General features: G+C 44.0%; 1 protein-coding gene across 1 annotated transcript in view; it reads right to left on the bottom strand.

The window, feature by feature from the left end:
* Nucleotides 1-382: 382 nt before the first annotated feature.
* The window catches only part of CPLX4 (complexin 4), a 30003-nt gene continuing 14057 nt past the window's right edge, over nt 383-16328 (bottom strand). The window contains exon 3 of the mRNA XM_083403247.1: nt 383-869. Within this exon, the coding sequence (XP_083259373.1) occupies nt 642-869 (228 nt within the window). The 3' untranslated portion in view covers nt 383-641. The remainder of the gene's footprint in view (nt 870-16328) is intronic.

The raw sequence follows: 16328 nt of genomic DNA, 5'->3' as shown, positions 1-16328 counted from the left end.
AGATCCTGAAGCTGAGGCTCCAATACTTTGGCCACCTCATGAGAAGAGAAGACTCCCTGGAAAAGACCCTGATGCTGGGAAAGATGGAGGGCACAAGGAGAAGGGGATGATAGAGGGCAAGATGGTTGGACAGTGTTCTCGAAGCTACCAGCATGAGTTTGGCCAAACTGCGGGAGGCAGTGGAAGGCAGGAGTGCCTGGCGTGCTCTGGTCCATGGGGTCATGAAGAGTCGGACACGACTAAACAACAACAAAGACTCCTGGGAGATGTGCTTTGCTAGGAGTGCAGAGAATTGCCCAGAGAATTGCTTTTGAATTATGGTGCTAGAGGAGAGGCAGTGGAAGGCAGGAGTGCCTGGCGTGCTCTGGTCCAGGGGGTCACGAAGAGTCGGACACGACTAAACGACTGAACAACAACATTTGCAATTGCTGCTTTAGGTTTGGATATTTACCTGCGATGTTGGGGTCCTTCTGCCTCCACCATCATATGTCAGCACACATACCCTTATTATTTACCAGATTTTTTCTTTTTGGGGACACACACACACACATCTTTCCTCGTGGAGGGGTAGAGAGTGAGTAGCAGCCACAGCCTTCCATTTCTATGGGGTATTTGTATACAGATCTTGCAAATGTCTCTATTTACATTACAGAACATTTCTCCCCAGCTGCCTGTTTAATATCAGTGAGGGTGGCTTGGGCCTTTTCTTTGATTTGATCCATGTCCATGTTCTGGATGTTCTGAAGTTGCCCGAGTATAGAATCCTTGTCTTCTTCCTCTACTTGATCTTCTGCCACCATTTTCTGGAGGTCTTCCGGCAAGCCCACGTCGTCCCCAGCCATCTGGATCTGATTCTCATCTAATTCGCTCTGAGCAAGAAGGGAAAGGGAACAGAAAAGGAATATACAGTAAATAAAAGAGGTGATGAGCATGTTCTGCAGGGAGAACTTAAATTTAAATTATCCCATCGAGTCAAATCTAAATCGTGCGCCAATAAAAACTTCCTGTAATGCTTGTAAGTTCAGACGGGGGAAAAAATAGCAATTGCTATAACTCTTTTATCTCCTGTCTTCTCATTGTGTCTGGTTCTGTGTTCAAATCCCTTGTAGATGACCACAGTGCCTGGAGACAAATAGTCGGGCTGCGTATCTACAACAGGGACCAGAGGAGGAATGACAGCAAACCTGGACTCCTTCATCTGCCCCAGCTGCAATAAAACATGTCTCTCTTACACTGGTTTCCACAGCCGCGGCAGGCACTGTAGCTCTCCAGTGGTTGGACCAGTGGAGAGACCTTTCCATTGTGTCTTGAGACAGACAGATGCCATCAAGGAAGAAGGACAAGGATTTTTGGATTCTTATATTTCACAAAAACATTGTAATATTTCTATGCCCAGTTAGCAATGCAGCCATTGCTGCAGTTGCAAAAACAAATACCGTATTTTTCGCTCTATAAGACGCACCAGACCACAAGACGCACCTAATTTTTGGAGGAGGAAAACAAGGGGAAAAAAATCTGAATCTCAGAAGCCAGAACAGCAAGAGGGATCGCTGCACAGTGAAAGCAGCAGTCCCTCTTGCTGTTCTGGCTTCTGGGATAGCTGCACAGCCTGCATTCACTCCATAAGACACACACACATTTCCCCTTACTTTTTAGGAGGGAAAAAGTGAGTCTTATAGAGCAAAAAATATGGTATTCAGCCCCTTCAGGGTGAGCAGGACTTCTCCTGCATACCTGTCAACTTTCAGATTTGAAAATAAGGGATCAGCAGCCTCAAAAATAAGGGATCAGCAGCCTCACCTGTCCCAGGGACAGTCTACTGGATATCTAACAGGATATCTGGGATAGCAGCGGGAAGCATCGGGAAACGGTGCTGGAATAAGGGAATTTCCCACCAAAAAAGGGAAGGTTGACAGCTATGTTCCCCTGCCATGTCGTGCAACTCTTTTTTCTGCACAACAAATTTGCTAATTCTGCTGTCGGGGCAGGGTAGGGTTTGGGGGCAGAAGTCCAGTGCCCCTGTCATTATAATCATAGGAGCCAACTTCTAGGGGCTGAGGTCCCTTCAGCCCCCCCATAAAATATTTTATGGGGATTACCATTCAAACGACATGCGTGCCCCATGTATTGTGATCATAATACAGGGTGGGGCTCCCCCCATATTTTATTCAAGTTGGCATCCCTGATCATAATGACTGAGAGCACCCTCTGGTGTAGCCATGTTAGCTTACCACATTTTCAAGTAATAAAAATAACAGACATCACCATCTAAGGAAGGGGATCTAGAATCTAAAAAATTTCAGCTGCAGCCCTGGGCAATGCATCTTCGGTCAATTGCCTCTTTCCTTCCCATCCCAAAGCACTCCATGCATTAGAAGGCTTAAGTCTGTAAAATCCTTGCTCAAGCTATGGCAAAGGGAAAGAGGTGGAAGAAAACCCCTCTTCTCTCTCTCCTAGTTCCGGCACCTCTCCCGTGGCTGCCATTGCCATTCTAAGAGAACAAGGGAGGCGTTGATGGTGAGTTCCGGCACCTCTTTTTCTATGAAAAAAATAGCACTGGTAAACACCGTACTACAAACACTCTTCAACACACACACAAAAATGGCACAAACAAACGGAATGAAAAAGAGCAATAAGAAAAAATGGTATGAAAAGAAAACTGATTTGTTGGTAATTAAAATGGAAAGTGATGGGAGACTGTGAGAAAAGGGACACCGCCTGGTTCACCATAAGTTTCCAAGCAGCCATGCTCCAGAGAGACAGAGCTTACTAGAGAGCAACAAGCAGACACGAAGCAAAATGTTTTTCCATCAAGGTCCCTCCCCTAATGCACAGTGATTGGAGAGCCTTGGCAAAATAATTCCCTCTGATTAAAAGCTAAGAGCTATCCATCTTCCTCCTCTGTGCTCTCTCTCTCTCTCTCTCTCTCTCTCTCTCTCTCTCTCTCTCTCTCCTGCTCCTCACTTAAACAGCAACAGGGCATTCCCCTTATGGTCAGCTTGGTTTTGCTTTTAGATAGATAGATACACTGGTACCTCGGTTCTTGAACGTCTCCGTTGACAAACATTTTGGAACCCGAATCCTGAAAACCCAGAAGTAAATGCTTCCGTTTTTGAACGGACCTCAGAAGTCAGTTGGCTTCCTCTGCGTGTTTTTCAATTTTCTCAATTGAATTTTCAGGTACCCCTTTGCGTCTTGGTTTTCGAATGTTTTGGAACTCGAATAGTCTTCTAGAACGGATTACATTCAAGAACCGAGGTACCACTGTAGATGATAGATTAGATAGAGATAGATAGATAGACAGAGATAGATAGATGATAGATAGATAGATGACAGATGATAGATAAATGATAGATAGATAGATAGATAGATAGATAGATGATAGATAGATAGATAGATGATAGATAGATAGATAGATAGATAGATAGATATAGATAGATAGATAGATAGAGATAGATAGATAGATACCGGTAGGTAGGTAGGTAGGTAGGTAGGTAGATGATAGGAAACACCTCTGCAGCATTTTGTGTGTGTGGGCGACAAACGAGGCTTTGGAGGACAAGAGGATGTTGCTCCTCTTGACCTGAGACACCTTGCTAACATCCTGATTCAACATTGGCACGCAAACAATGACACCTCAAGGCACCCTGATTTGACTTGTGCCTTGGACTGCATGCAGAGCCGCTGCACACTGCTACATTTAACTTACAGATATAAACAAGACCTTCAGGATAAGGATTTGTAGTGAGTCAACCACTGGCAGAAATGGGTGAAGGGAGAAATCCGTCACATGTGGCATGAACTGAGCCAGGATTTCCTGGCAGCAAAGCCTTGTGTCCTGACTGTTACAGGAACACCGATTAGCCATAAGGACCTTGAGACATGGAGTTGCTCTTTTCTGCCAAGTGAAAGCTGAAAGTGGGGGGAGATATAGTTTAATTGCCACTGAAATGTCTTCCCCCCTTGAGCTCCAGGTCTAACGAATGGTGGTAAGATGGCAGTGGCTCGTTCTGAACTCAGCCGCTTTTAAGTCCTACCAAGCCGCCTACTCCACAGTGCTAAATTAGAAGCACCATGAGTCACTTTTTCTGACCAACTCTTTCATTCCAAGTCAGCCTTTACTATCCATTCATACATATTTTTTTCCACTACATCATATTCATGCCAGACTACATGCTTTTTTGTTACAGTCAGAAGGGTGAAATAATGAACAATAAAATTACCCAGAAATGTAAAATCTGGCCTACTCAATTGCCTTTTATTGTGTGTGCCAAAAGTGAACCTGTTCTCTCTTAAGAAAGCTAACAGGCATGGGTCACCTCCCTTTTCATTTGACAGATTCGTTGTTTCACCACCTGCTCGATAGGAACATACTTTCACACTATATAAACGAGGTTATATTCTCATAAGACACAGTTAATCATGGCAGTTACTCCAGACTACAAGAATGCAAGGACTGACCTGTTGGGTTTGGACAACAATACCTCTGGTCTAGCGTTCGCCTGTCAGCAGTAGCTACTAGCCAAACGCCCCAAGAAAGTCACAAACAGAGCACAGTTGGTATTGTGAATCCTTCCACCCTAATCGCACCAAACTTGGAAAAGCGTCAGTTGCTGAGCAGGAAACTCCATCTACTCTCATGGGTTGGTTGGTTTGCTTGTTTTATAACGGGACGCGGGTGGCGCTGTGGGTTAAACCACAGAGCCTAGGACTTGCCGATCAGAAGGTCGGTGGTTTGAATCCCCGTGACGGGGTGAGCTCCCGTTGCTCAGTCCCTGCTCCTGCCAACCTAGCAGTTTGAAAGCATGTCAAAGTGCAAGTAGATAAATAGGTACCGCTCCAGTGGGAAGGTAAAAGGCATTTCCATGTGCTCCTCTGGTTCGGCAGAAGCGGCTTAGTCATGCTGGCCACATGACCTGGAAGCTGTACCAATAAAGCGAGATGAGCACCGCAACCCCAGAGTCGGCCACGACTGGACCTAATGATCAGGGTCCCTTTACCTTTACCAATTTTAATCAAGCCAGTCCCCAGTGATATAAAACAAATCATTAATAGCAATACAGGCCCTCCAAGTGTCCCTATTTTCCAGGGACAGTCCTGGACTTACAGACGCCATCCCGGTTTCTGATTTGATCCTGGAATGTCCCACTTTTCCTTAGGATGCCCTTCTTTTCATTGGAGAAATATTGGAGGGTATGGAGTTATGTGACCTCCTAACCAAGGAGATAAGTAACTATACAACCTTTAGAAGACATCTGAAGGCAATGCTGTATGGGGATTTTGTTAATTTTTAATGCTTAATTATGTTTTCATTATGTTGGAAGCTGCCCAGAGTAGCTGTGGCAGGATGAGCAGGATATACATAGTCTTCTTCTTCTTCTTCTTCTTCTTCTTCTTCTTCTTCTTCTTCTTCTTCTCCTTCTCCTTCTCCTTCTCCTTCTCCTTCTCCTTCTCCTTCCTAGACCCAGATGTGGATTCAGATGTATACCTTGTTACAATTCTCTGATCCATCTATTGTATGAAGCAATTAGCTATGCCGTTGCCTATTCATATACACTTTCCTCATTTATTTCAGTGCAAACACCATAGTATCAGGTGACACGCTCGTTCCTGAATATTGTGGTTCGCAAATGCTAAAGCAGAACAATGCGCTGGACTTCTGTCTACCAAGAATAAATATGTGAGTAAATAACTGGTTAAGTAGCTGGCCAACCCATTCTGCTCCTGAAGGGTTGTGCCTATTCATGCACTGTGTGCACACTCATTCATTCATTCATTCATTCATTCATTTGCTCCTACTTTTATTCAGATGCACGATCCCATCTTACATTCTGAAACACCTCCTGCTGACAGCATTGATGCTTATTCCTGTTGGCCTTTAGCTGCTGTCAGCGTTCGTTCTGGAGATTTAATGAAGCATTAATGCTTATCTTTGATGGGTGAACTGTGTGTTTTTTGTTTTGTTTTTTTTAAAAAACACACAAATCCTGTACATAGAAAGCCTGGGTCCATCGCAGCAACAATCTAAACAAAATGGCCATTGTCTGAAGAAAGGACTGGTCCCATCAAGAAGGCATTACAGTAGATATATAGGAAACAATGCCATAGGAAACACAGCAAGTCCTATGCAAACTTACTTTGGAGTTAGCCCATTGAGACAAACTTCTGAATTAGCCTGCATAGGAATGGGTTGCATCTAGGGATGGGCAGATCTGTCAATTTCAGTTTCTCCCAGTCTGTCATTTTTCCACTCTTGAGTTCAGTTTTTTACATTTCCACATCAATTTCCGTTTTTCCTTTTTTTAAAAAGAGTTATTATGAAAATTCATCAGCATTTGACTGCGAATTTCTCCTAATATGAACATTTTTGCATGCAATTTTGTCCAAGATACAATTTTGTCCAAGTAAAGCGCTTCCCCCTGAAAAATGCGTCCTTATATGTCATTTTCACTAACATATGCATTTCAATGCACAATTTGCTCTTGTTTATGCATTTTTGTACACATCATTTGGCACTGCAAAATTTGGAAACGTAAGAATTTAAGGGATGGCTGTGCTTCAGTTTCCATAAATTGGAAATCAGGTAGATTCGCCTTTAAATAGGAACTGAATCAAATTTCTCCCCACCCCACTCCCCTAGCTACCTGGCATCCTATTTTGAATGTCTTTCAGTGACTGAACATCACTATTACCCGTCCTCTTTCTGTAGCCCTTAGCTCTTTTTGTCATGCATCTCGACCACAATACGTTTTTTAAAAGAACAGTTGTTAGAACCATATTGACCAGCCTGTGCTGCCTTCTCAGCACAAGGAATGGGGTTTGGGCCTTCAGTTAAAGATGTATCTTTTTCAGCAGGCAGTTAGAGGAGGAAGGACCTGATTACTGTTGTGGTTGTTGCTGCTGCTGCTGTCAGTAATTATTCTTTAGTGGTTTGTTACGTGTTTCTAATAAATTGTGTTACTTTATGGGGCTTATCAATATAACTAAACAAACCAAAACAGATGAGGATAAAAGAATGCAGCGTAAAAGAATGTCAGTTCCCCTTCCTTGAGCAAGTTTCCATTGGAAGGTGATCCATAAATAATACAAACTAACAAGTAGCAATTCATGCATCCAAACAAATGTAAATGGCTGTCGTTCAGACCTTTTCAGCAAGAGTTTTCTACACGATTATGGGTGGAAAATAAACTATCCTCCACCACCAGGTGGCACTGCAGGTACTGAACTGAAGTACCTTGCCTAACCATTCATTATGCTGGCCTGGCTAACACATATAGGTCAATTAAACAGATTCAGTAAGAAATAAAATCCTCTTGGGCCTGTATAAAGTCTCATATCTCTTTTCCGAAGAGCCCTAAGTAGACCCACATCCAGTTATTTCACCCCTGGCCTTCACCAAAAGGGAAATCTGTGATCCCCTCAGTCAGGGGTTCTGAAACCTCCTATCCCCAGAGCCCACGAGATGACTGGAAATTACTTGGGTTCACCAGTCACAAAATGGTGACAGAAGGAGGCAGAGTCTGGCATAATCAGCTGACAGTTACATCCTTCTCTATCTCTACCAATACCTAACCCACCTGTGGAAATTGCTAAGTTCTTTGCCAGAGGATTTTGCATGTGGCAAGGAGTCCCATAGCTCCGTTTTCCTTGTGCTAAAGAGGTATTGTGATTCCGCCTCCCCATTTTATTTGATGCTGCCAATTTTTTTTTACTGACCCTGATGCTCTGAGTCAAGCATAGGCAAACTTGGCCCTCCAGATGTTTTGAGACTACAATTCCCATCATCCCTGACCACTGGTCCTGTTAGCTAGGGATGATTGGAGTTGTAGTCCCAAAACATCTGGATGGCCGAGTTTGTCTGTGCCTGCTCTAAGTGAAGAAGACTTTCTCCTTCCTTACACCTACATGCCTTTCAAAGTACTAATACCCATCACCTGGATTTTCTTATCCCATTCTCACTCGGGTTGTACACTACTCCCAACACCAATACCACAACCACTGCCCTTTTCTTTTACATTCACTTCTTTGTCTTATAACACTTCCCCCTCCTTCTATCGCATTTCCTTCAGCACCTCCTTTGCCCCTTTCCCCTCAGAGGAGGGAGAACTTCCTTCCTCCCTCAGCCTTGGGACATTGGTGCCTCCCAACCACATTGGTCTAACCAATGCCTATAACAAGGCCTAGGGCTTGGTCAAGCAGGCGAGGGGTCACTGGTCAGAATGTGGTACTAAGACCCATCTGAAAATGGCCCAAGGCCCACAGATGAGTCCTGGCCCTCTGTTCAAGGAACATTGCCCTCATGTTTTTCAGGTTGCCAGGGGCCTTCCTCACCACATAGAACTGTAGAGTTGGGAGAGCCAACCCCTTGCAATGCAGGAATCTCTGAACCACGGCGCCGGATATGCTTAAGATGGCCCTGAGTAATAGTCCAACTCTATTCTGACTTGGGCTCCACAATTTAAGAAGGATATTGACAAGTTGGGATGCTGGCAGAAGAGGGTGACCTCTTCTGGAATCCTAGCCTTACGAAGAACGTTTGAAGAAGCTGGGTATGATTAGCCTGGGAAAGAGGAGACTGAGAGGAGATATCATCAAATAGCTCAAGGGCTGTCACACAGAAGAGGGAACAAGCTTGTTTTCTCCTGCCAGTGTGGTGTAGTGGTTAAGAGCGGTGGACTCGTAATCTGGGGAACCGGGTTCACTTCCCCGCTCCTCCACATGCAGCTGCTGGGTGACCTTGGGCCAGTCACACTTCTTTGAAGTCTCTCAGCCGCACTCACCTCACAGAGTGTTTGTTGTGGGGGAGGAAGGGAAGAAGAAGAAGAGTTTGGATTTGATATCCCGCTTTATCACTACCCGAAGGAGTCTCAAAGCCGCTAACATTCTCCTTTCCCTTCCTCCCCCACAACAAACACTCTGTGAGGTGAGTGCGGCTGAGAGACTTCAGAGAAGTGTGACTGGCCCAAGGTCACCTAGCAGCTGCATGTGGAGGAATGGGGAAGTGAACCCGGTTCACCAGATTACGAGTCCACCGCTCTTAACCGCTACACCACACTGGCTCCCACACTGGGGAAGGAGATTGTTAGCTGCTTTGAGACTCCTTAGGGTAGTGATAAAGCGGGATATCAAAACCAAACTCTTCTTCTTCTCTTCTTCTGCTCTGGAGGGTCGGACTTGAACCAAGGTATTCAAGTTACCCAGCCCCAGCCCACCTTCTGATGCAGCAGCAGAGGCAGTCTTGGGCATAAAAAGGTAAAGGGACCCCTGACCATTAAGTCCAGTCACGGACAACTCTGGGGTTGCGCTGCTCATCTCGCTTTACTGGCGGAGGGAGCTGGCATTTGTCATGTGGCCAGCATGACTAAGCTGCTTCTGGCGAACCAGAGCAGCACACGGAAACGCCGTTTACCTTCCCGCCGGAGTGGTACCTATTTATCTACTTGCACTTTGACATGCTTTTGAACTGCTAGGTTGACAGGAGCAGGGACCGAGCAACGGGAGCTCACCCCATCGCGGGGATTCGAACCGCTAACCTTCTTGGGCATAGCTATGGGCAAACTGAGCAGATAGATGATTTTTCCTCCCTGTTTTATAATGAAGCTGAATGTTGACTCATTCAAGTCTGGCAATAGTAAGTACTTCTTCGCACAGTGCATAGACTATGGAATTTTCTCCAGCAAGAGGTAGTGATTGCCACCGTCTTGGATGACTTTAAAATAGGATTAGATAAATTCGTAGGGGATACAGAGATTGATAGCTGCTAGTCATTACAGACACTGTTCATGGACAGCAGAGGTTGGGCATACACCTGATGTACACACATTTGCTTGCAAAATACCCATGTAAACCCGGGAGGACATTTAGTGGGGAGAGTCCCTATATATATCAAAACCTGCACTAAGTGACTTTCTGTGCCCCTTTAGCATTCCAGCAACAGAGTTCCACTTATGAGCAAGCCATAGGACTCATGGATGAAAACATCTTTTCAATGACAAATCTACCCTGACAATCCTATTAATAGGATTAAGGTTCATTAAGGACATGTTTTGTCATATAAGTCTGCCCCAAATACCCTGGAGGTTTAAGTCTTGCATCGGAACCTGGGGCCTCTTACAGACTAAAATCTAAAGTACATCTTCTGAGAGCTACCTACATTTTAAAAAAACACCAGACATCACTTTAACCAGAGAGTACTATATCAGATTTATACCAGACTGCCCATCAAAATATATATTTTACATTTACATTCCTGCCCGTCTTCAAAGAAATTCAAGGAAGTGTAATGGGGGCTATTCCATTTTATCCCCCCAAAAAACTCTGAGAGGTAGGTTAGGCTGAGAGAGTTTCACAGCAAAACCGAAACTTGAACCCAGGTTTCCCTGGAATCAAATGGATTCTGGTGCCAGATTCTTCTGTAGCCCAGTTCTGTTCGATTTGCTGCAGAATCAGTGGCAGAAAGGCCATTACCCTTGAGCTGAATGTTTGCCAGTTTAGGTAATAGTTGGTATTCGTCTCTCTTGCAAGCTGAGGCATGGCAAATGAGTAGAGGATTTCTGATTCTGCTTGGATGAAGCAAGCAAGTTGAGGTGAACCAGATTTCCTCCATATTTTTCTACATATTTTATTTAAAGTGCACATTCACTACATTCACAGAACTTATGTCACTTCTAATTTGGCCCTGAGTCGCAAAGTCTGGCACGCAGTGAAGCAATCGCACTATTTCTTCACCATAGTTCTGTTTTTGTACATAGTTAACACACATGTTGTCAGGAGCTCAAATCTGCAAGTGGTGTTTGGGGCTGTGTTTGTTTAGGCCAAGCCAAGAGGCGCCATCTTGTAAGGATGATGGGGTGCACATGATGTCATGATCTTGGGAGGAGCCAGTTCACCTCCACGCTTTTTGGACATTGGGGGGCCTGGCCCCCAGGGAGGGGGGCGCGGTGGGGGTGGGCCGGCCCGGGTGTCACCACTGAGGGGGGTGACAAAATGCCAGGCGGCACTCGCCGTGGGGCCTGCAGCACGACCGAGCCACACATCTCTCCTGGGAGTGACGCGGTGGCTTGGACGCACTGCCCCAAACGGTCCACCTGCCGCCTCCCCCTCAGCTGTAGGGCGGCTGAGTGGGAGGAGGCAGATAGAATCCTTGGAGGCCCTGCAGAGTGTCCTGCCCTGGCTGGCCCTACCCCTGGGCACAGGGCACACACACCACCCTAGGCGCCCAATCAGCTTGCTCCGCCGCTGCTGTCCCCCACCCCAAAAATATTCGGGGGCAGCCTCAGCCCCCAGGAGTTGACACCCCTTCTCTCCAAGCTAGTACCCTCCATATGTTTTTGACTACAGCTTCCATTAAAAGCCTGCAGGCCGGGGAAGCCTGGTTTAGGCAACAAGAAAAGACCAATCTTGTATTCTCAGATACAGTGGTACCTCAGGTTAAGAACTTAATTCGTTCTGGAGGTCCGTTCTTAACCTTAAACTGTTCTTAACCTGAGGTACCACTTTAGCTAATGGGGCCTCCCGCTGCCGCTGCGTGATTTCTGTTCTCATCCTGAAGCAAAGTTCTTAACCCGAGGTACTATTTCTGGTTTAGCGGAGTCTGTAACCTGAAGCGTCTGTAACCCGAGGTACCACTGTTGTCCAAAGGCCTGGTGGAACAGCTCTGTCTTGCAGGCCCTGCGGAAAGATGTCAAGTCCCGCAGCGCCCTAGTCTCTTGTGACAGAGCATTCCACCAGATCGGGGCCATGGCCGAAAAAGCCCTGGCTCTGGTTGAGGCCAGCTTAACCTCCTGTGGCCCGGGATCTCCAAGATGTTTTTATTTGAAGACTGTAAGGTCCTCCGTGGGACATACCAGGAGAGGTTAGAGACTCTTGCATTGCAGGACTTTGACTAGATGCTCCTTGGGGTCTATTCTATGCCATAGGTATATCAGTATGCACGCCAATACATATATTTTCGCCTTAATACCAATTGCTGCAACCATTTTCTCCTGATGGGACTCTATGATGGGAAATAAACCAGTTTGAATCCAGCCTACGCCACCTTGCCCTGCTGTACAGTAAATCTGCAGTCCTGCTAAGCTGTATCCTAATGATGCTGACCCAGAAGAGGCCACGTGAAAAATTTGAAGGAAAAGAGAGGGAGCAAACTATAGGTGCTCTCATGGGATCAGAGGCAACAAGGGAAAGTGGGAGAAGATGCTTTTAAAAAGCAGCAGGCTCTGGGTGGTTGTGTTGAACAAATCAAGATTACAGGTGGCAATCCTGGGGAGATTCAGTTCATTTCACCTTTTAATGTAATTTGCACTTCTTCAAACAATACGCAGCCAAAATGCAGCCATAGTTCAAAATCTGACCTTCAAATTCTGTTTGTTTGTACAAATGCACGTACGCAAGGGGAAGTGTGCATTACAGTGCAAACAATAATATGCAGTAATGCATTCTATTAAGGGAAACGGATGCAAACTTGAGCTTGAGATTGGAAAAAACGAGGAACCGAGAGAAACCAACGTTGGCAAATGTGTCCATCCCTACTTACAGACAGGGGGATGTATCGAAAAATGGGGGGCACATCACCACACAATCTGTAAGCTTGTCCTTTGTCCTCATCAAGCACACCCACATTTGGGTAAAAGCAGAATTCATTGTGTCGGTGGGTTTGAAGAAATGTGCACCGGTCATGTTTTGCATCCTACTTGTCCGTTACTTTATTTTAGCCTATAGAGCATGATTTGCGGTGGAAGTCGGATGCCAAAAGACTTCTCCGCCTCCATGTGCCCTGAGAAAAATGGTTCCCAACCCCCAAGGTCTGGCAAAGTGAACATTACGAGACCTGACAGCTCCTGCGAAGATTTTTTTCTTAACTTTTCTTTAAGTTGCGCCTTAACAAGGTGCCTGCGCATGGGCCCAAGTTTAACACTTTCCCCCTGCTGTTCCATAGCCTCGGTGATTGTAACCCTAAGCAATTATGAATGAAGGACCCCGAGGATTCAATAATTGGTTACCTGAGGACATTTCTGAATGTGTCAGATTCCCTGTGGATTGTTAATGTCATTACCAAAGCTTAATTTATACAGAAACCAAAAGGCTGCAGAGAAAACTTCCGAGCACTTAATTGGGCCATCGCTTCAGATAAATACTTAATTCAGTTATTATTATTTTTAAAAACCAAAACATGGTGCAGGAAAAATATCAGTACCAACACTTAACACTGCTATCCTGACATTGTAAAAGCTTGTTTCATTGATTATTTGGACAAGTGCATCTTGAACTGGATTTTGGCTTGATGCTGTTGGTCACTAAGGCAGGAAACAAGGGGGGGAGGAGTAGACTGACAAGGGTTCAGCGTTATAATCTGGAACCAGAACATTGGTGCTATGACATGTTACAGGGTTTCAGCAAAAAGTTGCAGGACATGTACTGATTGGAAGCTAAGCAGTATGACTGCCCTGAAAGTTTTCAGGCACTAATAGTATTAACAGTGGGATTGCCAAATCATCTGCTGATGATTTGGTAATTACAGTACAGTGGTACCTCGGGTTAAGTACTTAATTTGTTCTGGACGTCCGTTCTTAACCTGAAACTGTTCTTAACCTGAAGCATCACTTTAGCTAATGGGGCCTCCTGCTGCCGCCGCGCCACCGGAGCACAATCTCTGTTCTCATCCTGAAGCAAAGTTCTTAACCCGAGGTACTATTTCTGGGTTAGCGGAGTCTGTAACCTGAAGCGTATGTAACCTGAATCGTATGTAACCCGAGGTACCACTGTAAAGGTATAGAGACCCCTGATCATTAGGTCTAGTCGTGACCGACTCTGGGGTTGCGGTGCTCATCTCGCTTTACTGGCTGAGGTAGCTGGCGGGGATTCAAACCGCGACCTTCTGATTGGCAAGTCCTAGGCTCTGTGGTTTAACCCACAACGCCACCCTCTCCCTAAAGTGATAGAAAAAAATCCAACAGTATGGACAAGTGGCAGGGTTTAAATTGAATAAAAACAAAAGTAAATTATTTGTCAAAAATCTTAGAGAATCAGAAAAGATGGAACTCTCCCAGAGTTTGGATATAGAAAGCCACAAAAAAGTAAAGTATTTAGGAATATGGTTAACAAACAGGAATCTCAATACAGTGGTGCCTCGCAAGATGAAAAGAATCCGTTCCGCGAGTCTTTTCGTCTTGCGGTTTTTTCGTCTTGCGAAGCAAGCCCATTAGCGGATTAGCGCTATTGACAGTTTAAGGGCTAAAAATGGCTTTTTAAGACTTAAGGGATTAGTGGTTTTGCTGCTAAAGTGCTTTTAGCAGCTTAGCGCTTCAGAAAAAGGGGTTTTGGAGCGAAAAAAAATCGCAAGAATTTTCGTCAATTTTCGTCTTGCGAAGCAAGCCCATAGGGAAATTCATCTTGTGAAGCGCCTCTGCAAACGGAAAACCCTTTCGTCTTGCGGGTTTTCCGTCTTGCGAGGCATTCGTCTTGTGGGGCACCACTGTATCTATAAAGAGAGGATGACTTTTCCTTTTTCGGAAGAATTGCAGCAATTAAAATGAATGCATTGCAAAAAATGTTGTTCCTCTTTCAAACGACACCGATAAAAAGTAATAGCATCTGCTTCAAAAAATGGCAAAAAGATATTTCAAAATTTATCTGGAGGGGGAAAAACCAAGAATAAAACATAAAATACTTACAGATATAAAATAAAGAGGGGGCTTTTTTCCCTTCCAGATTTCAGAATTTATTATGAAGCAGCATGCCTTACTTGGATTCGGGATTGGATCAAATTGGAGAAAGAGGCGGCAATAGAACTGGAGGGACATGATAACAGATTTGGCAGGCATGCATATTTGTGGTATGGAAAAACCAAAGTACTTAAAGAATTTCACAATCATATAATAAGAAAATCTTTAATAAAAGTTTGGGAAAAATATTAAGAGTTATTAGAAGAAAAAATTCCATGGTGGTTATCACCTATTGAAGTACTATCATTTAAAATGACAACAAAGAAAGAAATATGGCCAAAATATAGAGAATTGAACAGGAAGGAAAGCTAAAATTGAAGGATTATGAGGAGTTGAAGGAATACCTTCAAAGCTGGCTACAACATAGACAGATAAATCAAATCTTTAAGGAAGATAATAAGAAAGGATTTAGTTATACAATTTCTAGATTCCAAAAAGAGATAATAGATGACATTTCAAATTACGTAATGTTTTTTAAGAAAGCTCAAAGTTTGTTATTGGAATGGGAAATGAAGGAGGAAGAAGTTAAGTCAGTAATGATTAAGTGGGCACAAGATGTGGGCATAATATACAAATTGAAGAGTGGGAAAAACTTTGGAAAGTAAATATGAAATTCACAGACTGTATTTTATTGAAAGAGAATTACATGAAAATGATGTATAGATGGCATATAACACCGATTAAGCTGGCCAAAATGTATAGAACAGAATCAAATAACTGTTGGAGATGTAAAAATAAGGAGGGTACCTTTTATCATATGTGGTGGGAATGTAGTATCATCAAAAAAAATTGGGAGATGATATATAACGAACTGAAAAAAATGTTTAAAATGACGTTTGTTAAAAAAAAACAGAAGCATTTTTAATAGGTATTTCTGATCAAGGATGCTGAAAGAGAAATGGAAAATATTCATGTACGCAACAACAGCAGCAAGAATCCTAATAGCACGAAACTGGAAGACTGGAGAAATACCTTCGAAAGCACAATGGCAGGAAAAATCGAAGAACTATGCAGAATTAGCTAGCGGATAAGCTACATGAAAAAGACAATAGTGATTTTTAAAAAGAATGGGAACCTTTCATCAACTATCTGCAGAAACAACTGAAAGAAATGGACTCGGTTGCAGGATTTGAATAAACATTCACAACTTTATTTAACAAAATGCATGAAGAATAACATTGTGATAACATTTTGACATTTATAAGGAATAGCAGATTTTATCATCTAATGTAACAAACCAGAGGGGTAACTGAAGGAAGTTAACGGGAAGGGGGGGGGGACGTAGAAGGTATGTTTGGAAATGATTTTGATATTTGTTGTTAGAAAAGAAAACTAATAAAAATTATATACAAAAGAAAAGAAAAGAAGTGGGATCGCATGTAACTGCCCCAATACCATCATGAGCACAAGCTGTCATGAATGCACAATAAACAAGATGTCTGGAGAGGCTTCTTTTAGTTTTGGTGGCAGCGATGGTTGGGCTTATCTTGGAGGTCCAGGGCCACAGAGAGATTAGGCTGGCCTCAACCAGAGCCAGGGCTTTTTCAGCTGTGGCTCCGATCTGGTGGAACGCTCTGTCACAAGAGACTAGGGCCCTGCGGGACTTGA

Source organism: Podarcis tiliguerta (genome assembly GCF_965153285.1).
Source record: "Podarcis tiliguerta genome assembly, chromosome: 11".
Lineage (NCBI taxonomy): Eukaryota > Metazoa > Chordata > Lepidosauria > Squamata > Lacertidae > Podarcis > Podarcis tiliguerta.
This window is presented reverse-complemented; position numbering and strand designations above follow the sequence as displayed.